At 39.3% G+C, this 23,452-nt stretch overlaps 2 protein-coding genes across 8 annotated transcripts in view; one reads left to right on the top strand and one right to left on the bottom strand.

The window, feature by feature from the left end:
- The window catches only part of ACADSB (acyl-CoA dehydrogenase short/branched chain), a 28,060-nt gene extending 18,810 nt beyond the window's left edge, over window positions 1-9,250 (bottom strand). For 2 of the 5 annotated variants that reach the window (XR_008236889.1, XM_052798873.1), the window contains exons 1-5: window positions 8,322-8,577; window positions 4,350-4,509; window positions 3,306-3,406; window positions 2,297-2,503; window positions 1,673-1,843 (exon numbers count right to left, since the gene is read on the bottom strand). Coding sequence is in view for 4 of the 5 variants with exons in the window: in XM_052798873.1 (XP_052654833.1) it covers window positions 1,673-1,843; window positions 2,297-2,503; window positions 3,306-3,406; window positions 4,350-4,509; window positions 8,322-8,366 (684 nt within the window). In the remaining variant the exon portion in view is untranslated. Of the gene's footprint in view, window positions 1-1,672; window positions 1,844-2,296; window positions 2,504-3,270; window positions 3,407-4,349; window positions 4,510-8,321; window positions 8,578-9,184 lie in introns of those variants that run through there. The other 3 variants (XM_052798874.1, XM_052798876.1, XM_052798875.1) reach the window with 3 other exon arrangements.
- Window positions 9,251-9,281: 31 nt separating this feature from the next.
- On the top strand, window positions 9,282-23,081 carry IKZF5 (IKAROS family zinc finger 5). Of its 3 annotated transcripts, none has more exons than XM_052798522.1 (6): window positions 9,282-9,366; window positions 11,006-11,071; window positions 11,947-12,041; window positions 12,354-12,517; window positions 12,806-12,988; window positions 17,790-23,081. In XM_052798522.1, exons 4-6 carry the CDS (start codon window positions 12,385-12,387, stop codon window positions 18,731-18,733), a joined length of 1,260 nt encoding a protein of 419 aa, XP_052654482.1. In that variant the 5' UTR covers window positions 9,282-9,366; window positions 11,006-11,071; window positions 11,947-12,041; window positions 12,354-12,384; the 3' UTR covers window positions 18,734-23,081. The 3 variants fall into 3 exon arrangements, with proteins under 3 accessions (XP_052654482.1, XP_052654483.1, XP_052654484.1); XM_052798523.1 differs by lacking the exon at window positions 9,282-9,366 and adding an exon at window positions 9,512-9,720; XM_052798524.1 differs by lacking the exon at window positions 9,282-9,366 and adding an exon at window positions 10,099-10,334.
- Window positions 23,082-23,452: the final 371 nt, after the last annotated feature.

Genomic DNA, 23,452 nt, shown 5'->3' with positions numbered 1-23,452 from the left:
TAATCTAACACCCAGAATTGGTGCACGCATTCTCCTTGTGATTCCAGTTTTCAGAACACTGGTACCACTGTCTCTTCACTTTAGAGAGGTAGTGGGAATATAATTGAGTAGTCTGAAATCATTATGATTGTTATCAAAAAGCTCCAAGAGTTGATTTGGTATTCAGATAATGATCTGGACAGGACACTAAATAATGCAAGTGACAACACATAGATTGTATAGCCAATCTAAATTCTGGCATCTCCTACATAGAGGCTTACAATCTTCATATCTTTGATGCCTTAAACTAGATTCTTGAAGTACAGAACAGTGATTCCTGATAGCTGTCACTTTCTCTTTTTCTCTCCATGTAATTCTTATTCCCAGTTCTCTCCTTTCCACCACTCATGCTTGCTCCCTCAGCATTTCCCCCAGCCAGAACCACGGTAGCGTCTCTTATGCAACGTACTACAGACAAAATTGTGAGGTGTTTCTGGCCATGTTTCCATCTCTTCCTGTCCCTAACGTCCACAGCACCTCTTCTCACTATGCGGGTAACACTGAGAGGCAGGAAAAGTCCTGTGGTTCCTCTCAAAGAGTTGCCTCTTATTAGAGAGGAGGCTGCTGTTTCAATCTCACCTCAATGACAGCCCATCTCACCAAATGAGAGCTGCTACTGCAGAGTGTACGTTTCAGTACACAGTTCTACACTGGTCTGTTCTCTCATTTAAACTGACGTCAACTGTTATTTAATCTTTGAGCAGCATTGACTTTTAATCTCCTTCTTGAATATTCAAAAGCAAATTTCTAACTTCAAGCAGACAAGGTATTATATATTTTTAAAATGTTACACTAATACAGAAGAAACAACTCCAGATTATATGGCAATGCACAGCAGTTAAATATAGAAACTGGCTTATCAAATATATTTTCATTGTATGTAGTACTCAAATCACCCACCAGCTTGTGAAGAGATGAATAAAAATTCAGAAAGTGACATGGTGTTCAACTGTTTAATACAATGAAAGAAAAACCTCTCCTCTTATTTAGTCAAAACCTGAAATTTTAATTTTAAAAATAAATATCTTCAAGTTAAATTTTTAAGAAAGAGATACTGGAAGAAGTTTAAAAAATAAATCAAAGTTCTAAACAATTTAGTTTTGTATTTGATTATCACTCTACCGTATTGGTATAGCACATTTTACAGCCTGCAGCTGACTTTTCTGAATCGACTACCTATACGCAAATTGGTGACAAAACTTGAAACATGCATATTCAGCTACATATTTTTTCACCTGAACATACTTTGCTGTTGTATTCTTGTTAGTTTTCCAGTGCATGTAGCCTAAGCTCTCTTTTGCCTTTCAACAACAGCAACTTGTCAGTTCAGTCAGAAGGGTTGGAAAGACTTAAGACTATCTGTTCTTCCGTTACTCAGAATAATACAAATGCATGCTGTGCTCTCCATCTAAGCAATTATGATTCTGACATTTTTATTTTCCCTGGTGGGAGGAATTTATTAAATTGCTCAGCAAGTTCTCAGTTTTTGTTGGGAAATATTTTTAAAGGTTTGTTGTCAGCTAGGGAAAGGTTCAAAGAATATTAACCTTTAACATCAGATTATTAATATAAAATCCATAGTTTCATACATCATCAGCTGACACTGAAATGCATCTATTCTTTAGCAACTTACTAAGGATGGATCTGTATTTGCCATCACAAAGAAAACTCCTGCATGTTCTGCTAAGCTAATCCACATCTTTGAGCCATTGATAATATAGTAGTCTCCTTTCTTTTCAGCCCGAGTCTTCAAAGAAAATGCATCACTGCCAGATCCAGCCTCCGAAAGACAGAAACTGCCTATCTGTCAATGGAAGGGAAAATTTCATTTCAATTTTTACTGAAAATATAGGCACAACATATAACAAATTCTACAACAAAAATAGTTATAAACAAGCACAAGTCTTTTAAATTCAAACATTTTAATCTATTGCATCAAAGTAACTAAGTTTCAGATATGGAGATTAAGAATAGAAACACTATGTAATTACACGTCTCTCAAAGTCAACTGCTTCAAAGTTCTTTTCCACAGCAAATTAAATTTTAATGAAACTAATAAGCGCCTTTCCACTTTTACGTCTCAGCTACTGATGACAGGACGTATCTATATCATCTCAGCTCTAACCAGTGTTTGAAAGTTCACACGTATTTTCCAATGCTGCAGTCACCCATTCAGTTACTGAAAAAACCCACCCACTAACATTACTTAACTATTAAAAATTATATTATAGTTTAGTAAAGTGAGAATTTGACTCACTGTATCTTTAGCAACTCTGGGCAGGTAAGTTCTCTTTTGTTCTTCTGTTCCATATGTGGTAAACAACTTATTTGTTAGTGTATTTTGGAGTTCACATAGAAGAGCTACGGCTGGATCAACTTTGGACAATTCTTCTACCACCAATATGGTTGAAAAAAATGAAGCTCCGGTTCCTCCATATTCTTCCCCAAGCTCAATACTCATCAGCTGCAACATAAATAGATCAATCTGTTGGTTCCCGTCAACAACTTGTTAGTCCAAGCTGATACTTAAGAGATTAAAATGAAAACCACAGAACATAAGTATTTCCAGACCCTTCCCCAAAGACCTGTTTTCCTTCAATACCTTAAACAAACTAGTAATTCTTCACAGAAGCTGACAGCCAATTCATGCAAGAAATAACGTGTCCAGTATACAGGCCAATCATCACCCTAGTTTGATTACCGTTTCCAGAACAATTGTAATCTCAACAGAAGTCTAATATTTAGCGTTGTCATTGTATAAAATGACATTCTAAACACGGACAAGCTTTATGTTTGATAGCAGGAAAGGCTAAATTGAATCCAGGAACAAACACCAGGATATCTGCAACACAAGTCCTTGTGGTTGCCCATTAAGGACACAGAGGACTCCTGATACCCTTTCCCAGCAACGCTTATTGGAGTCATGGCAATTCTAGCATTCTACGCAATTACACTTAGCCAATTAAAAAAAAAAAAAAAAATAAGGGCAGGGGGGGAAGACAAGAAACTCAAAGCAAAGATGAAGAATGTGGTACAGCAGAGGGAGAGATGGAAATAATATTACAGTAAAAGATGGAGAGTGATAATGCAGTAAAAAAAGAAGAGAAAGTTGCCTTGCTGTTGATAAATCCAAATTTTGTAATGATTCATTAGTTCACTTGAGTTATAACCCTCAATTTTTTAATCTAAATATCTGAAAAATGCACAGCTAGATTCATAAAATTATCTCACTTTCTGAATAAAAGATTAAGTAAAAGTGTGCAGACCCCTTGTTCAAACAATCCCTGTATTACAGAGTCTTCCATTTTCGAATTCTCATCCATTTTTTGCACCAAAGGTGCAACTCGTTCCTGAGCAAATTTTGTCACTGTAATGAAGAGAAGAAAGAAAGAGTGTAAGTATTCTAACACTCTCCTTGAAGATCAATATAACAGTAATGTGGTACTTCTAACAGGTTATGAATGTATTCCCTGACTCTCCCAGACAAGTTAATAAAAGGACAAAAAGTTGCCCAAGTGAAACAAGGTGATGTGCCGCAAGGCTCAATTATAATTGCTTTCTGAACTCATCTACAACTCTCTGAACCAAAACAAATACTTCCTATAAATTCAGAAACTTTGAAAGCATCTCAGCAACACTTATGTAACATTGGTTGACCAAAAAAATTATGTAAAATATTTCAAATACATCCTTTATTTGGTTAGCTGTATCGTATTTCTTTATAAATTAAACCTGCAGTTTGGGAAGATGGTCTCAGGCTTTAAAGCATGTTATTTTGAGTGCACAAAATCCTGTATGAGTGTTTCTGTTTAATCTGAGCCTTTTATAAGCTCTCTCCCAGATATGCAGGTCCTCACTCTTTCACCTTTGCTCTGAGGATCCCTTCTGAAACAGTCTTCTTCGTGCAAGCCTGGCTGCATTGCAGACACTCACATCACATCTGTCACCGTTCTGGCTATACCTGAAATCTCTGAAAACCGGAAGGGCAGTTAACTGTAGCTGAACTAAACACCTCAGAAAGGGTACTAGTCAATGCCAGGCAACTTCACTTCTGCAACAGCAAGTTTTAAACAGTTAATATTTATTTATGCAGAGTAAACTGCACTGTGGTATGCGGAACTGTGCTATGGTAACATGGAAAAAGAACATTACATTTTTCTCTTGTGAACTATAGCAGTTTTAAAATTAAGCACAATCCCCCACAACAATCTCAACATTTAGCTAGAATTAAATAATGAAAGGAAATTTTAAAGCTAAAATTTCCCTTCTAGTTGGACTTTCTGAATTTTAACTACACAGATAATAGGTACCCATATTTTTCAGCATTGTTTCCTCTTCGGTGAATGTTTGAAGCGGAGCACAGACAACTCCATCACTGGCTAGATTTGGCATGAGTTCCGATTTGGAGGATCTAAAGACACATGGAGAAGCTCTCCAAGGAGCCAAGTATGCTGGCATATTTCTTTTCAGCTGTTGACAACAAATACAGAACATGCAAACAGTTAACAGAATTTGTATTTGTATACAGACAGCAATACACAATTTTACCCAGTGTTTTTATTCACTAAATGATTAGGAAATACAACTTACATTAAATGTCTAGTTTGAAAGTTTTTGAGAAGATATAACCCCCCCCCCCCCCAGTGTCCTAAAGAAAATATCCCTTAATTATTCTTCTTTCAACCCCAAACAATTTTCTTTCTGGAAGTTTGCTAACACAATGTTATGCTACAAACTATTCACAAACATTGATTTTAGCAATTTTTGGTGTTTACAAGCAAATAAACCCTGCTGATAGTATTTATTTCTATAGATGATTTTGCAAGTCTGCTGCAATATTCGTAGTAGGAAGTGTATATTTTGATAGAATTAATATCTTCATTAACAAATATGATAAGAGCAAATGTGAAATAGACTTAAGAATGCTTTTTACAGAAGACCTGTCAACTTTTAATGATAGACTTAGCTTTCTCCCTGGTTTTCTAGGGACCCGCAACTCTTGTTTCTAAAGCAATCTGATAGCACTTCATCTGGATTATTGGTATTTTGCTGTGGAAGGGCACAACTTTTAACAGCACCATAGATTTTTGTATTCAAACTGAGTTCTTATCCACCACAATGATTTTCAGAATGAGCACACGTTTCATAGACAAAGCCCTGGCATTTGAATGCCTCTGTAAATTTCTGTACAGTTAGTTTAAATCCTACAGTTAGTATGTTGATAGTACTATGTAACTAATAATTAATGTGTCTTATTTGGTTATTTAGAAAGTACAGAAAGGAACTAAAATTGAGTAATTTATGCTTAAACTCTCCCCATTCGTCCACGATATACAACAATTCCAAATGATATGAAGAAGCACTGGTTATCCAACCAAGAGAGCAGAGGTATTACGAGCATTTTACTATAAGGGGAATGGTGGTAAGCATATGTGGCACAAGGCACAAAAATGAACAGAACAGACAGTGGCTTTTGGGAGCAAGATACGCATAGTGATTGTCAGGTGGGTGGACATAGATAATGTGACAGGTAACTAATTTTGTACCTTGGAGAACTATAAACTACTTAGCATTCAAAGACTTACTCAAGTACATAACAGCAGGCTTTAGAAAGGAACACGTTTAGTTTGAAAGTTAATATACTTTCTAACAACAGAATAATTTCTTAGGATTTTAAAAAAAGTTAGCATAATGAATATGATCTGGCTTAAAAAGTAACAGGCTAACAGTAGCTAAAGTGCTGCAAAATGTATTCCTGAAAAGCGCTATTAAAAAAGAAGCACAGTTCAACTGACTGATCTCAAAAGAGGCAAGACAGAGAAATGGCTTTGCTCTCACAGCTCCCAAAATGCAACTTATTCTGTGGCTAACGTCTACAGATCAGATCTTTGCTACAGATATCTGTCACTATTGCTATTGTCAGTCTAAAGTGTGGAGATATTAATGTCTTACTAAGACAACTGCTGACACAAACCCCCAGTAGACACAGCTGTGCCATAATGTATATATGAGCATATGCCTGCCAACATCCATTTTTGCCAGCACACACTCTTAACCCTACAGTGAGCAGACTGACTGGCTGTGCCATAACCAGACTGCTATTTAGCTCACAGAACGCAGGACAACTTTGCAATCCACACTGTGATAGCAGCATTCCTCAAAAAACAGCAGAAACTTTGGGGTCAGGAAGTAAAAATTCCTTTGATCCTTCTAATAATTCACTCTCTTTCATGTTGGCTTTCAACACTTGTCATCTCCCTGGCTGAAGAACTGATGTAAAACAGATCTACAGACTCTTTTTGTCTTAGACACAAGATGCATAAGTCTATTACGGTAAGGAAACTCCAACTTTCGCACAACCAGTCATGCATGACAAAAAAAACAGTAAGAAGTGGCAATATAGAAAACAAATATTGCTGTGAATGTTTAATATTCACTCACATTCAACACCCCTGGTCACATAAAACAAATACTGGTTAGTGGGGCTGATTCATGAATACAAAGTTCAGATGATCAGCAATAGCTGCAACACTTTCAAATGAAGACTTAAGTTACTGGAGCCACCTTAGGTCTTCACAGAAAAAGAAAACAGGAGTTGCCTTAATAGAGATAAAATCCAAGGCAACCATTTTCTGGAAGCTGTCAGTCAGGAATGGATTATTCGCAGAACATCCAGCTACGGTAGGATCACTCAATACCCAGATGTGCAAGACCATTAAGCATCCTCCTGCGTAAGTCCATATTCTTAGCAAGGTCTGAGAAGGAAAAACATGAGCATGCACAGATACACACACATATATATATTTAACACAGTATGCTTCCTGAGCAGTTGTAGGACTACAAATCACACATACTTCCTGCTTCTTCCACTACTTTATTTCCAAGTACAAAGAAAAGAGCATTTTTCTTTCATGGTGGCATAACCAAAGATGAATCACTGAGAATATTTCACCAGTACTGACCAAGAGCTGTCAGGAAAAATACACAGTGCCTTCTTAAGAATACAAAACTTTTCGAAAAGCTGCAAGTAGGTACGTTCAGTAGCCAATAAGCCAGTACTTTTGAAACAACTGGTAGCACGCTGGGATTACCTCTACTTTAATTTGATGGCACCTGACACTTGCATGTAGAATTATCAACAATGCAGGTGAACACATCACTAAACGCATGCAGAGGACTCTGCTCCATGCAAAGTGGGAAGTACAGATCTTGTAGACCACAAAAACCCCACAGATTTTTCTCATATGCTTTCAGGAAAATGTGAAGCTGGACAAATTTGATTAAAAACAGTTCAGCAAGGTCAAGCACATGCACATGGGGCTGTATCGGCAGAGGTGACCTGCCAAATGCCTGGCTAGCAAGTAGAAGCTTTGAAACACAGTAAAGAGCTCAGTGTTTGTTACAGGTTACAGCCACCATAGCAGGCCCGCTCTTGGCAACAATGCCAAAGGTTCTGAGAAAGTTAGCGCTCACGGGAACTGTCCCTTCGTTCACTTAGCCTCCCTCCCCCTTAGTAGAAACCACCCCAGGCTTTCTCCCCTCCCCAGAGCTTTCACTTGGAGGCTCTTCCACTGCAACCAACCCACTTGAGAGTGGTAAAGTGTCCTACTGCGGCAGGAGAATATGCAGATAGGGTTTGATAAACGCTTGTTTGATACCCAGTTGAGATGGTGCTAGAGGACAAAAGGAACATGCATAAAAAGGTTACCTTGAAAAGTCTTAAAACCAGTAGGATGGCCCCAAGGGATGGGACCTACATCGGCAACACCCACACACAGAGCAGCAGCCAACAGGTATGCCAGAGTAATAGCGCAGTGTAGAAACGATGTTTTATTTCAACATTTAGATTCAAAAAAAATAATCAAGTCACTACATTATTGTTTACATTTTTAGTCTTAGAAGTCACGCAGTCATATAGTATTATGACCTTTCAGATAGTTATTTAAAGTGCACATATGTTACTCAAATGCTTTGATACTGCTTCCCTGCTTTTTTTCCCTTCTTTTTCTGTAGGTAAGGTAGTGATTTATGCTGCCACAAGATTCAGACTGCTTGCCCTACTAAACACATGTATTTGAAAATTGGTTTCTGGGTTGCTGATAACATTGATTTTTCTGTTTATCTCAATTCTTACCTCCACCTCAGCTCTTTAAAGATCGGTTCTTTTGGCTTCCTATTGTTTGTTTTACAATCTAAAATGAGATTTTAATGCTGGTGGACCTGGCAGCAGCACTAAGATATAAATAAAAAAAGGCCAAAGCAATGTACTTTCCTAAGGTCACTTGGCTTTCCTTGATGACCTCCACTCCTGTACCTGTCCTAGCCATCTTCCAGACAGCTCCTGCTTCTCAGCAGAGAAGCTCCATCACTGGAAGCTTGCTTGCCCTCATTTATGGGGTTGGTTTTCTTTACTTCAGTTGTCACAACACACCCACAAGCTGCAGGAGGAGGTCCCAGGCCAGCACGCCTTCTCACTCGGCACAGTAAAAGCGTGTGTGCCGCACAAACCCAGGTTTTCCGCATGTTTCCTTTGTCTTTTGATTACCTCTACAGTGCCACAAGTCTGTTTAGATAACCAAAGGAGACATCAAAGCACCTCTGCTGCTAGGACTGTGCTGCCTCCTCACAGGCATATCTGCCACGGGCTGCTCCAACTACAAGCCGTTTCACAAGACTTGCAAGAACTTTTTTTAACAAGAAGTTACCTAATACCACCCCTCCATACAAAAAAAAAAAAAAAAAAAAGCGCCAGACAGGAGGAGAAAAGGGCTTTCCAAGCCCACCCTCACCCCGCTGCACAGCTGCATTTGAACCGGCCGAGCAGACCCCGCACCCCACCAGCTCCGAGCCCCCCGGCGGGGAGCCGGGCTCCCGGAGCCCGCCCTCGTCCCCACAGGCGGGACCGGAGAGACGCGTAACGGAGACGCGGGGGCCTCCTCGGCAAGCGCCGCGCACCCACGGCCCCCACCGGCAGCCCCTCGGCAGCCTTAACCGGCGGTCTGAGGTGACAGGAGATAAGAGGCGAGACGGGATCCCCCCCTTCCCTCAAGCTCGGAACGCCCGGCCCGCCGCTCCCTCAGGCGCCCGGCGACCCCGGCATGGCAGGGGACCCACCCCTCTCCCGCCCTCAGGCGCCCCGCTTCACCTTCGTGCAGTTCCTCAGCCAACCGCCCGCCGCCGCCATCTTGCCGCCCGCCGCCCCCGGTGCCACGCCCCCGCCGCGGTCTCGCGAGGCTGCGGTGGGCCGGGCCGGGCCGCGGGAGGCACAACAAACATGGCGGCAGCGGCGGCGGCAACGGGCGGCGGCCGCGGCGCGGGGTGGCGGCGGTGAGTCGTTGCCCTCTCCTTCTTCGCCCCGACGCCGTAGAGGGGTAGCTCGGCGGCAGCGCGACCCGCAATCCTCCCCTCCTTCCCCGGGGCGGTGGCAGCGGCAGCCGTGACACGCTCTGCCCGCCCCGCGGCGTCCCCGCTGGGGCCTCCCTTTAGCGTGAGGGGGACGGGCGGGCGGCGGGAGCGCCTCGCCGGGGGAGGCTGCTGTCGGTTCGGGCGGGTGAGGAGAGCCGTGCTGCCGGTGCAGCCCCTCGGCTTCCCACTTGTTTTGAAGCCGGGGGGGCGACGACGAACGACCCGTGACCGTGTGGCTTCCCGCCCACGCGTGAAGGCGGCGTGGGTCGGAGAAAGGTGGAGGAAGCGCGGGGGTGTTCGTACGCGGTCTGGCGTGGAAAGGGAGTGGCGGAGCAACCGGCGATTTTCCGTGGCTGATGACAGGTCGCGGGGCTCGGCCCGGCAACCGCCAACGCTGCGATTCCTCTTCCCCTTCCCACGCAGAAAACTCCTTCAGAAGGAGCAGGAAGGGCTTGGATAGAGTTTGGGATCCTTCCTCTTCGTTATTTTAATTTGAAGTGGAAAACGTGAGACCGGGGCAGAGACATGCCCGCCCCCCCCCCTTTTTTTTTTCCTTAATTCCTTAAAAGAAAACAGGGTGCATACATGTGCTTGTAGTCATTTTATTCTCTTATAATTACTGCGGTATGAGTTCTTACTGTGTGTGTTAAACTACTGGTTTTACTCTGAATTATTTTCTTTAGTATAATTCTCTAGGCAAAATATTTGTAACGCCTTTCATCCTAGCACATCCTATGGCACTTCTTAGACAATAAACTTAGTACACATCAGCACTGTAACTGGTGTTAAATCCAGCAGTTGAGCCCGTGTAGAAAACGAATAACCGGTATTCTACCCGTCAGTGTACAAAGCTGGAGAAGATGTAGTTGTCTATGCAGAAAACATTCTGTGTAAGTAGAACTTGAGGAACATCTGGTGTGATCAGCCCATTTGAGTGCCTGAAACGTGAGCTGGTCTGCTCAGGTTTCTAATAATTAGAATTGCATTTATTAGTTTGCAGTAGTGACATAGCAAGCATCTGATCTGTATCCTTCTTCCCTGAAAAGGAGAACAGCTGGTTGTATACCTATAAAAAATACCACGTAAAATCACAAAAGGTTCTTTTGTGCACACAAATATAGAGGTTTGAGGCAGTGCTTAAATTGTGGTGACTCACCTACATTGACATAAAAAAAAAGGATGAATGTTTTCAAATTGAATCGATGAGGAAGAGAAAGGAAGTTTTATGCAGTTGATCACCAAAATAACGTCTTTTCCCCAATCAGATTTTTAAAATTTTCTGTAATTTTCTTTAAAAATTAAATGTCATTATAAAAGTAATTGATCAAATAAGTTTTTGTGCCTTACACAAAGGGATATATGGATTCTTCTGTGAAAATATGGACCTTTAACGTTGTTTCATGTTGAACCATTCAACATTTAGAATGGTTTAATTTTAAATTGGTTTTTTTTATTATTATAATTTGGCAAAAGTTGGCCTGGTCAGGACTTTACATTACATTGTTCTGTTTTTCACTTCCATATCTTTAATTCATATCCTGGTATCTTTGTTTTATTGCAGGAGACACCAACAAATGGAATACAAATTAACTTAAGCCTACACGAGGCTGATGACACCTGAAAGAGGGTAGGCAAAATTGATATGTGAAGATGTGTTGAAAACTAACTTAATGGTGCTAATAATAATAGTAGTTGAGCACAGTTAGGTATGATGTGAAAGAACATACTCATCTGGATGCCAGAAATGACCTAACACTTGTAAATAACTTTGAAAATACAGGAGGATGTGTTTAAATGTGGTCTTGAACTCAGGACTTGAGTTTTTGTCGGTCACCTGATGCCTTGTTTAGTAGCTATTGGAAAATGAAAAGATACTGAAAATGTAGCATTATAAATTATTTCTGATTATAATCAGCAGAATAGTAATGTGACTGACTCATTGTACTCTTTCCAACTGAATCCTAAATTCTGTCTTCACAAATTCATTGCAAATTGAGACTCTAGAGGTTTGTCATTTACAGTCCCAGAAAACCATGACCAATGACTTCTAATGAATAATTTTATTATTTCAATGCAAAATAATGAAATGGATTAAGAGTTTTATGCAGGATAGGAAACTAAAATTTTGGGAGAACTATGAAATACTGCTTTCTATAAGGCTTCTTTCCATTTTTGCTGATCAGCGACATTCACTTGGTTTCCCAACATTACAGTTACTGTAACTGACTTAGCCAGCTCTGCGATTTTTTGAAGCCACATGTTCACCAGAGGAACTGTTCAAATGATCAGTGAGATAGAACTGTCTTTCAGTGAGATAGATGAAGGAGTGGGTGCAGTCTTTGAAAAGTTTTTGCTGGAAGTGTAATTTTTTTAATAAAACTTAGAGCAGTAGAGTGTTAGAATCTGTCTTTCAAAACATACATATTTTTTTCAAGTTTCTTTCTTACAACTCACGGGGGTTGGGAAGAGCAATGGACATATGTTTCCTTTTTTTTCTTCCAGGGAAAGTGGAGAAGCTGTGCTCTGTGCTTTCTGTCTGACCTGTTGGGAGTACCTTTTGGAGCATGTTTGCTACTTAACAGGGAACTGAAATTCAGGTATGATCCATTTAAAAAAAAAAAAAAAAAAGACAAGTTGATTTTGATTTTGATTATTATGTCATTTTATCCCATTTGATACTGTCCTTATGTTACTGTTGCTGAAATCCATTTCCCCAGTCATATGTATTTGGTGATCTTTAATGAGTTAAAAATTCTAAAAAGAATATTCTTATGGTTATCAATTTGTGCATCGATTCATGCTGTATGATAAAAGTAATCCTTCACTTAAAAACAAGGTTTTAAATTTTTTTTTAATGAATGCATTCAAATTCAATGACACTTGTGTTCTGAAAATATTTTTCCTTCTAGGCACAAGTGGTTGTAAACATAAAGAGGGAATATGGGTGAAAAGAAGCCAGAACCTTTGGACTTTGTAAAAGATTTTCAGGAATATCTTACACAGCAGACTCACCATGTAAATATGATTTCTGGATCAGTTAGTGGAGATAAGGAAGCAGAGACTCTTCAGGGAGGTAAGCTAATTTCAGTGCTATCAAATTTTATTTTTTTGAGAATGACTGCATTGTTTACATTCCAGATAATTATGGAGACTACTACAATTGTATGGAAGCATCTCTGATAGTCGTTTTCACATCACAAAAGATACGTATGTACCTTTGTTTTAATCATGGTATGTTTTTATAGTTCTGTGTATTTAAAGACCAAGGGCATAGAGAAGCAAAAGTTATTTGGCACAATCTCACAGCAAAATAGATAGTATCCCACTGATGCTTGACTGAAATCTCTTGCGTTATTCACAGCTGGGACAGAAGGTGATCAGAATGGTCTGGATCATCCTTCTGTTGAAGTTTCACTGGATGAGAACTCAGGAATGTTAGTGGATGGGTTTGAAAGGACATTTGATGGAAAGTTAAAGTGTCGATACTGCAACTATGCCAGCAAAGGAACAGCACGGCTTATAGAGCATATCAGAATTCATACAGGTATGAAGTATTCTGCAGTACTTTGCTGTGAGGCATTGTGATACTAACTCAATGGTATGATTTGCAAGTGAGGAGTTGGCATCTTCAAGCAGTGTGATAGTTCTTAGAGTTACTCAACAATTAGAACCGTTTGGGTTTTTTTAATAGACTGGTTTTTTAAGGGTGTGCCCTGTACCTATTTAAATTATGCAAATTTCTACTTACATTTATTATTGCAACTATTGAATTTGGAGTAACTATATATGGGAGTAAAGTTTAGCATGAAAGCATCAGTGTAAATTGAAGGGCTCTAAATGTAACTTTTAGTTTTTCCTTGCTAATCAGAAAAGTGAAAAATGTACATGTTGCCGTGTGGAGATTTATAGGGGCTGCTTCTCCTCTGTTGTTTAGCTATGAAAATACTACTGTTTTGCACAACATTCTAGACGTGGAAGTATAAAACATAGTAATAAGAATAAAGTTTTCGTATTGGTAGAATATTCAAATGTGAAGGCATATCGTCAAATAAGTGATTAATAACAGTAATGAAAAGAAAAAATACTTACTGTGGCTTCTTTAAGAGCATTTGCCACTGTTGGGTTTATAAAGCTGAAAAGCAAAACTCTTTGTAAAGGTTAGAATATCCTAAACTGTTCATGAAGTCAGCTCTGACTTCTTGGCAAATGAGAGAAAACAAATGAAAGGTCCTTGTGAAGTCTGACTTTGGTGCCTGCCCAGTGTATTACACCAATACAGAAGACTTTATGGCTGTTAACTAGAGTAATAAGAAAAATTGTATTCTGCAAAGAATGGAAGTTTCTACAGATGTCCAGTCTGGTATGGACTGTCCCAAAACTTTTAAGCGTATCATTTCAGTGGTCTTGGGCAAGTGGCCTTCTGGGACTCCCTTTGAAGGAAATGCATTGTTGTAACTTGGATGTAATTGTAGCTCTCTTCAGGTATGGTTATTGTTAATCAGATGCTTGCTTTGCTGTGAACCATTGTTTCTACACAGTAACTCCCAGGATGTATTTTGGGGAAGTCAGTGCTCCTTGCGCTGGCCCTGCAGTGTTGGCTTGTTTTGACAAGGCATAACAGGATAGAAAATGGCAACCAACTAGAAATCAAAGAGTTCTGAGGTTTAGACTCTGAAGATCTTGTAAATTCTTCTCTTGTGCTACCGTGAGCTACCTCTGTGTGTAGCTGTTGCTGTTTTCAGATTCTCAGTGGAAATTTTGTGTAGATCCAATAGTGGATAAAGTACTGTGGCTTGTGGACCTGCATTTGACACAGCGTTAATGCCATGGCTTGCTGTAGATCTGCAAAGCAGCGGTGTGCTTTGGAGCATTATTTTTGTCTAGTTTTTCATAAAGCAGTTACAGCTTCACCTACCATTTGCCTCATATGGTATGTGAATAATGAGAGATCTTTTCTTTTTAACAGCTTTACTCTGCGCAGTGCTATTTCTGAGCTTGTGAAATGAGGGTGATGCAGTAGTGGGAGAAACTACTGCAGACTTACACAGTTCATTTTTAAAAGGTACTTAAAGGTGCAGAAGTAACATCAACTTTAAAATTCCATGTCTTTTCAGTAGCCTACAGCTATTGCCATCTAAAAACTTGCATCCCCAAGCCCACAGTTACTACTCGCCAGTTGTCAACATGAGCAGATGGACTGCTAGAGCTGTGATGGGAGACATAAATTACTACTCGAAGAAGTTGGTATTGTGCGTTTGCTGATTCTTGAGAAGTTTTTAATGACTTTGGTGCACATGGGGTTTCTCAAACAGAATGACTGAAATAACGTGTTGTTACTTAATGCCAAATGTCATAAATTATAGCCATACTAGAGAGCAAAAAATCAAATCTTCCGCCTTTAAGTATCAAAATGTAGGTATTGGTATAGTGTCAGCATTCCTTCTCTTACTGTAGGAAGTTGCCTACCTTTCTTATACTCTCAGATCTTAGGTTAACAGTTCTTTTGTGTTTTCAGAATGCTTTCTTATCCTGCTGCTACTTTAGGGAGTAGAGGTTACTAAGTGGCTAGAGGTAGCAGAACAATTCCTGGTGCAGATTATGACCATTTCAGCATGGTTGCAACATAATATATACAAAAGCAAGAAGGATTCCAACCAAGAATTGGGATGCTAAGAAACATCCTCAAAAATCTCTGACCCAGTGGTCATTATTCAGAAGCAAACTTTCCATGAGCTACACAAACTCAATTTTTAGGGCAAAGCATAATACTTGGGGTTTGTGCCTTGACTAACGTTTTGAGTCGTTTCACATGGTCGCAGTATATGGTATTGTTAGCACTATACCAGAAGAAGAGAGCTTTACATGTGGGGTGACTATTGTCTCAATGCAGCTGCAGGTATTCCTGTTATCAGAGGGTATATGCATGGCTCATTTGATCAAAGAAACTTTCACAAAGGTGCTAGGAAAAGGTAGCCATATCGAAGGCACACATCGCTCTACTGCAAAATCATGCAGTCTGAATTATTTCCATTTTCAAAAAGCTAACTAGCAGTGAGAGAGGGCTACAGGGGGTGTCAGCCTATCGTCTACCAAAGAGCTTCAGCAATTTGGACACACCTTCACACAGTGAATGCTTTGTAGCCAGGTTACTGGTTCAAACATGCCTGATGCCTAATGAAATACCAATAACTGTACAATGATAACAGTTCATTTCCCTATAGCAATCTGTTCAGCTTTATAATATAGACAAGTATCTCAGGCTGTCAGAGGCTTATTTGGTTTTCTGTATAGTTTCCCCTTTGCCTTTTTACAATACGTTTCATATCCTTAATTTTAATACACACTGCGTGGTGTCCTGACGGCAACACCATTTTGCCATTAACTTAATGGCTCTTCAGAAAGCCCCACTTTGTTTCTTTGTACAGAGACAGAGGACTCCAGAACAAGGAAGGGTTTTTTTGGTGTGGTTTTTTTTTTTCTTGTTTTTTTTCCACTTAAGGACAAGGACATCCAAGACCTGAGTGTAGTTTTGCTCAGAAGCATAGTGGGGAAGCGTGCAAGGGGCCAAGAGATGGATTGCACGGACTAGGAAGGCTCAGAGTGACTGAAACAGCATTAAAATAGGGAAGTGATAGCTGCCTAGTAGCCTCAGAGCAATGTAAGTAAACAGGTAATGCATCCTGGATAACATGCAAGTGCAGCAAGGTATCTGCCAAAGTAATTATGACCCAGGCACGATCACGCAACCATTATCAAGTGCAACTTACTGCAGAATTAACTTCATGCTGAGTCTGACAGCAGTATAATTAGTAGTTCATCAGCTGTGGTGTATTAAGGGTGTGCAACATGGGATGCAAATCTTTATCTCTGTGTAACCAGTTTAGAATGAAATTAGCCCATTCAGATTGACAAATTCTTTGTGAATGCAGGGAGTTTGCCAGCCTTTTTATGTCATTGTTTGTACCAAATCTCCAGATCTTAACACATACATATCTATCTGAATACATTTATATGCTTATGGAGAAATCATGGTTTCAGTTGGTGCAAATAAGGTACCTAGAGGCAGCACAAAAATTGCTTGCTTTCCTCTTGAAGAGCCAGTGATGTAGGAAAAAAGAAAAATCTCCTATTCAGTATCCCAGATTGTGGTTCCAAACTGTAGCATGCTCCACACGGGAAGCGCTTGCTGCGTTGGTCACGTGCCATCTTATGGGGCCTGTACAGTGCTTGCAGTGTAATAGTGGCCCTTGCTCCCTTCAGTCTCTGGGTTTTACAGTTGTTGTAGATGGGTTTTGAAAGCCAAAAAACAGATGTATTGCCCTGTATTTAAAATAGTAGAAAATACTTCAAAAAAAAAAAAAGGGCTGAAGAGAAGGAGCCCACTCACATTTTTTTGGAGTTTGTCGTGCTGTGTGGCAAGAGAATCGGTTGCTTAACGGTGATTTAGAAATTGACCTGGCATTCTAGATAGGAAGATAAGACAATGTTTTATTTCAGCACCTGAACATGCATCAAATCCTTTAGGCATTTCTGACATTGCAGACCTGGATCTAAAAGCTCCTAAAAGATCAGTCTATGAAAGGAAAATCAAAAGTCCCGAAGTATTATGTTACAAATGTGTTGGCCTGTAATTACGTTTGAAAGTTTTCTAAGTACTTTTAAAAGCGTTAATGTTATTATCTCTAAATATCATTTATTAGAAGAGGAAAGTTCTACCTATCAGAAAGGAGAATAGCTGGTATTATCATGTCTGAGAGAGCACACAGTTGTCCAGGGCTTAGCTGGCTTTTGTTTTCTTTAATAACTCTTAAGCCATAGGATCCTTTTTCAAAATTCAGTTCTTGAGTGGATGCATGTGTACGTGGGTTATTTAGATAATAGTTCCAGGATGTTTAAAACTAGGAGTGTTTGGAAGATATCGAAAGGATACTCTCCCTCAATGTTTAAACACAGTTACCATTAAGAATGATTACATTTTGGTGGTGCAGACATTCCTGTAGCCAACTGCTTATGTGCTTTATAGGTGAGGTAGAGTTTGGATCCAGTTAAGAGCACTGCACAAACATCACTGCATTCAGTCCTTGGTATCATTGCTGCAATTCCTAGTCAGGTTATCTGTTATGCTGATTCTGGTCACATTTTTTTTCTTATGCTTATTGTCACTTGGGTGAGGCAGAGATGTCTAAATTTACTTTTCCAGCAAATAACCAGCTAAACTCAAGACTAGCAATGACTCTGAAGCTGAACTGTTAGATTAGCAGCTCCCAGTTAGCTACTTTCTGTTCCGTTAAAAGCCTTTTTCAAGCGCTCTGAGATGCTACAGTTAATCTGTTGTAATTTTCCAGGTGAGAAGCCGCACAGATGCCATTTATGTCCCTTTGCATCAGCTTATGAACGTCATCTGGAAGCTCATATGCGATCGCATACTGGTGAAAAACCATACAAATGTGAATTGTGTTCCTTTCGCTGCAGTGACAGAAGCAACTTGTCTCACCACCGCAGACGCAAACATAAAATGGTGCCTGTCAAGGGTACAAGGTCTTCCCTAAGCAGCAAGAAAATGTGGGGGGTTTTGCAGAAGAAGACCAGCAATTTAGGGTACAGCAGAAGAGCATTAATTAATTTGAGTCCACCTTCCATGGTGGTTCAGAAACCAGACTACCTTAATGATTTCACTCATGAAATCCCAAATATCCAGACTGAAGCGTATGAGAGCATGACAAAAACAACCCAGAGCAGTGGGTTGCCACGAGATCCACAAGACCTTATGGTAGATAATCCTTTAAATCAGCTCTCTACATTAGCTGGACAGTTATCTAGCTTGCCACCTGAAAACCAAAATCCAGCCTCTCCTGACGTTGTTTCCTGTCAAGATGAAAAGCCTTTCATGATACAGCAGCCTGCTGCACCTGCAGTAGTTTCAGCTGTGTCAGCAAATATTCCTCAAAGTTCATCTCCAACCAGCCCAGATCCTCGGCCTACACACAATCAACGGAACTATAGCCCCGTGGCAGGTCCCAGCAGCGATCGCAGTGCCCACACCAGTACTCCCAGCATAAGTAACAGTCAACCAAGTACTCCAGCTCCAACCCTTCCGGTTCAGGACCCTCAGCTTCTGCATCACTGCCAACACTGTGACATGTACTTTGCGGACAATATCCTTTATACTATTCACATGGGATGTCATGGATTTGAAAATCCTTTTCAGTGCAACATATGTGGGTGTAAGTGTAAAAATAAGTATGACTTTGCTTGCCATTTTGCAAGAGGCCAACATAGTCAACATTGACTGTTTTAGTTTTTTAACATATTACAGTATATTTTTCATACTTGCTGAAGGAAAGCTTGCACATGCCCATAAGGAATCTTCACGTTAATCAATTCGACAAAGGAGGCAAATTTATTTCTGCGTTGTCGTAAAACTTGCCAGGGAAATTTTGTGTAAGATGTAGTTGTTATTTTATATGTAGCCTTTCAGAAAAGCTGAGTGAGTGCTGTAAGAATTGGAATGCATTTACATGCTTTGGTTGCTAAATTTAAGTTGCTTGCACTTAATCCCAATAAATGTTCTACAAATGTAGAAGCAGAGCATGTCCTGAAACGTAGGTTGCAATTATCAGACTATTTACTAGGCAAGACAAAATATATTAACCATAAAATACGAAAGGTTAATGCAATGACACATATGGTTACTTTGGAGACATACTTGTCCTTAAAAACCTAGCTACTCCAAATGGGAAAAACAAACAGAAACAACTTTCACATACAAATTCAACTTGATGTAAAATTTGCTGTAATCTGGTGAAGGTTAATAATTTAAGTTTTTGCTTAGTATAGTCTAAACTCTTCATGCTAGGGTTCAAACACTAATTTAACTATTATTTTTAAAGCTCATCACAAAACTAGAAGATAACAGGTTATTGTGAATGAAACTCTGGTAGGAAAAAAGAGTTAAAAGCTTGTCATTCACTAGTTATACAAAAGAAAAATTAAATATGACACCTTATTTTAAACTACGCTTATCAAATTTTACGTGTCATTCTTTTTAAAAGGAGGTAATTTTAAACAGTCATAATAAAGACCTTGTAGAACTAATATATATTCCGTGAGATTTTTAACTGCCTTAAACTAATTTGTACAGATATTTAAAATTTGCACAATTAGACTTCTGTCTTGCTGATAGAAGTTCTAGTAGAAACAAACAAGAGGTTTACAAATTAAAAATCATTCGTTCAGTTTTATCTCGGGCCAAGCTACAACTGATAGGTTGCCTGCATGTTTGAAAGTTGTATAATCTAGTTTATTGTAAACTTCGGCTAACTTGGAAGTCAGTTTATCTTGTCCTCTCCCCTGGATTTGTTGTCCGTTCAGTGTGCTAGAAATAAGGGGAAGGGCTTCTGGGTTTTCTGAACTGTTCATATAGCAGGGAAAGGAATACCGGCTGACTACATTTGAAGTCATTGTGATTAATAATTGTAGGTGGCAAATAGTAACTAAAGATGTACATGAAGTCCATTGCACATGTTTTTTTTTTTTTTTATACTGTACATCTTACTTTAGAAGCACCTAGGCTAATGGACAGGCACTTTAATGTAAACCTAAATAAAACTTCCTAGCAAAAATTAATAAAAGCTCTTAATGTGCTACACAGGAATTTGTAATGTTTCAAAAAAAAGTGAAGAACTGTTACTTTTCCCGTATTTAGACATGCACTTTTACCTTAGTTTGTCTTACTTGAGACAAATTAAAGCTTCCCTTATATATTCCCCTTTTACTATCCGCAGATTATGGCAGCAAATATGTTTTGTTAAATGCAGGAAGATTTTATTAATGTTCTGCAAGTCAGAGGTTGGAATCTGAATAGCATACGTTTGGCTTATTCAAATGTATATTGTTATGGGAGCTAAAGCTTCCTGAAGCCAATAGAAAAACTTACAATGACTTCAGTGTAAGATCAACGCAGGAAAATCCACCCTTCTGAGAATTTTAGCTTTAGAAGTAATTTTGACTTCAGTGAACTAGAAATTTTCAAACCAAATATGTTTCTCTCTACCTAACTTACCTACTGTTGAATTTTCCGTGCTTAAGTAACCAGCTGAAGGAACTGGATTCTTGGCTGCACGTAGTCTTGTAGTAATGAGGTCAAAAATGTGCCATTGAAGTACTTCCAATGTAGTGAAGATGAATGATAGCACACTATCACTCTTAAAAATGTCTTTGGTTTCAGGCCTGGTTCAAAATCCTTTTCAGTGGATTTGTAAAACAGAATGTAATTTCTATTTTTCATAGTGACACTCTTTATAATTCCAAAATATCTCTTTATTGCTTTATACTTTCAAAATTTATTTTAAAATCAACACTGCAACTCTGTGTGCATAAACATAGAGGGTCCTTTATTTTAAGGACAAAAGTTGATTGAACTGGAATCCAGTTGGAAGTTACTGCTCCTATACAGGTTTTGTAACATGACTGTTCTAGTCAGAGAGTAATGTAGAAATGATAGCTCTCTTTTGATCATGTGTTGACACATTCTAAAATCTAAATTTGGTAAAAATACAATATTAGAACAACAGACGTTAGTGTTGAAGACCATTACAATTAGTAATTGATAGAGATCACTTTCCTTGCCTTTTGATAGGTGAAGCAAACTTCTATTCCTAGGCTCTAGCAACTCCAAGGAAACTTCTGGAGTGGGGGTGCTCCAAGGAGCACTTTCCAGGACTGAATGATGCCGATCACAACAGCCAAGTTCTCCTTGGTTTGTGGCTCCAGCCTTTCTCCCTCTTGGTATTGGTAGGGAGATTAACTCCGATGTGCACAGATGTTTGAGATTTCGTCTTTCCATTCCATTTACGTGGTTTCTGACCCATTAGGACTTTAACTGGCAGTGCCTGTAAACATTACAGACTTTTCTTTTTGTGTTGGCTAATGATTTGGCGATTTAGAAAAATGACTTCTGAATCATGATGCCCCTGAACGAAATTTCAGGTAAGAGGATAGATAGGTCACTAATAGAGGTAGCTGCTAGCAAGAGGAAGCCTGCATGATCTTACTGAAAAGGTGCCCTCATTTAGGAGGGGATCCTCTATTATGGGGGGAAGGTGGAAAAAAAAAACCCACCCCAAAAACCCCTAACCTCAGACCTTGCAAATTGTTGTTCAGAAGTATTTTAATACTGCTGACTAAATACCATTGTTTCTGCTTTGAAGTACCTAAGGAAAAGAAAATGAGCTTGAACACCTATGAACTGTTGAACAATGATAAAAATATTTTTCCTTCTTTCCTTGTGCAAGCTCCTGTTTGCAGGGGGTGTTTCTAGGCAGCAGCAGGCTTTGGTGTTCATCCCTTGATTTGCAACCAGACCTGCGGGGCGGATCCCTGCTGACTAGTCCTTCAGAGAGGGTCACCCTCTGGACTAGGATTCTTAAATTTTCAGCATAATACTGTGTGTTCGGTTGTGCCAAACAGTACCCTGACTATATCTGTTTCCTTCTGTCTACTGAGTAGGATTGGAAGGTGTCTTTTCATATTAGTTTTTCACAATTTTGTACATACTGTTTATTATAATTTAATGACCAGAATTAGTACTGGAAAATTGTTTTAGAGTATGATCCTGATGATTCCCTTGTACAAGCAGGCCTTGCTGAGTCAAGGAGGGATGCTTGTCAGGAATTCTGGGATCGAGTCCTTGGTTAGTAGGACTTTTCATATTGAGTTCTCCATGTGCTACACTGCACTACCTTGTTTTTGTTTTAAAAACCAAATCCTTATATTATAAGGTGACAATTAGCATTTTAACTTGTATTAACAGGGAAGTTTGGGAATGAGATGAAATTTTTCCATAGCTTGACTCTGTTAAGTTCTGTAGTTGCAAAACATTAACTTTGTGGGGTTTTTGTGTTGTAATAGGTTATTTTATGGATTTGTTGACATTTTTAACATGCACTATTTATAGTACTCTTAATACAGACTTATTGTGAGACTGAATAGTCCAATGAACATGCAGATACTAGACTGAAGATCGTAGGATATTATCTTGGTTAATACTGAAACCAACTGTGAAGCAGCTAATAGGGAAAAATAGTTGTTTTTTTCACAGATACATGTTTAGATGAAGAGGATTTTGACATAAAGTGTTGATTGGCATTTTAACATAAAACTCAGTGCTGGAAGACACGTTCCAACAGTGTTTCCTAGCAAAATGATCTGTTGCTATTTGTTTTGTTCCAGAATGTTTGGGGGGGGTTGCTTGTTTGGTTTTTGTTTCTTTTTGACGAAGGGAATGTAATTTAGAAGTCTTCACTGGCAAGTTTTCTATTAATTTTAAGCTTCTTTGAAAATCTACAGCAAATGGATGTTCTGCTGCAGGAAATCTATCCCCTGCTGAAGCATTTTTCATCGAGCAATCTTTGTGTATGTGCTTCTAAGTACCTGCTTTGTTAATAATATGTATTTCAGTGTAAAGAGCATATTTTGTATGCAAAAATGAAACCCGTTAGAGTTGTAAAATAAATTTTATTGTGTAGTGAATGTTTTCAGATTACAAGGTTAATTCTGAAATAACTCGACTATATCTAGTGTAGTTCATGTTGTGAAGCTTTGCTTTTGTAAGATACGAATAAAATAACACTTTCTAATTAAGTCTCCTGTTAATTCTTAATTGCATATGCTTGAACAGGTAGAACTGGTGAACTGCTCATGACTAGCTCTGGTCTAGATATGGTAAGGAAGGTAAGCTTACCTCTTGGGTAAGCAAGGAACAGTGCATTTATGTTTCAGTCTGCTTAAGTTGAAAACCAGGACACACTTCTACCCCTTTCCACTGTTAACCCTGCACATCTGGTCGTCTTCCAAATCCTTTGTTTCGTCATACTCATATTTCCTTCTTATCAAGAGTGCTTCTGTGTCTGAAATCAGAGTTTTTATCATGGTGAGGTGGTTGTCACTGCATATGGAACTTCTGTGTATGTTGTTATTAGCAACTTTGAAGGTGGCACCAAGTTGTAAG

This window comes from Harpia harpyja, chromosome 10, assembly GCF_026419915.1.
Source record: "Harpia harpyja isolate bHarHar1 chromosome 10, bHarHar1 primary haplotype, whole genome shotgun sequence".
Classification (NCBI taxonomy): domain Eukaryota; kingdom Metazoa; phylum Chordata; class Aves; order Accipitriformes; family Accipitridae; genus Harpia; species Harpia harpyja.
This window is presented reverse-complemented; position numbering and strand designations above follow the sequence as displayed.

Excerpts from the sequence above, each read along its gene's own strand:
- IKZF5 (XM_052798522.1), top strand. The coding sequence starts at position 12,385 with ATGGGTGAAAAGAAGCCAGAACCTTTGGACTTTGTAAAAGATTTTCAG. Across the intron at positions 12,518-12,805 it reads AGCAGAGACTCTTCAGGGAG|CTGGGACAGAAGGTGATCAG; the intron begins GTAAGCTAATTT and ends CGTTATTCACAG. Across the intron at positions 12,989-17,789 it reads GCATATCAGAATTCATACAG|GTGAGAAGCCGCACAGATGC; the intron begins GTATGAAGTATT and ends GTAATTTTCCAG.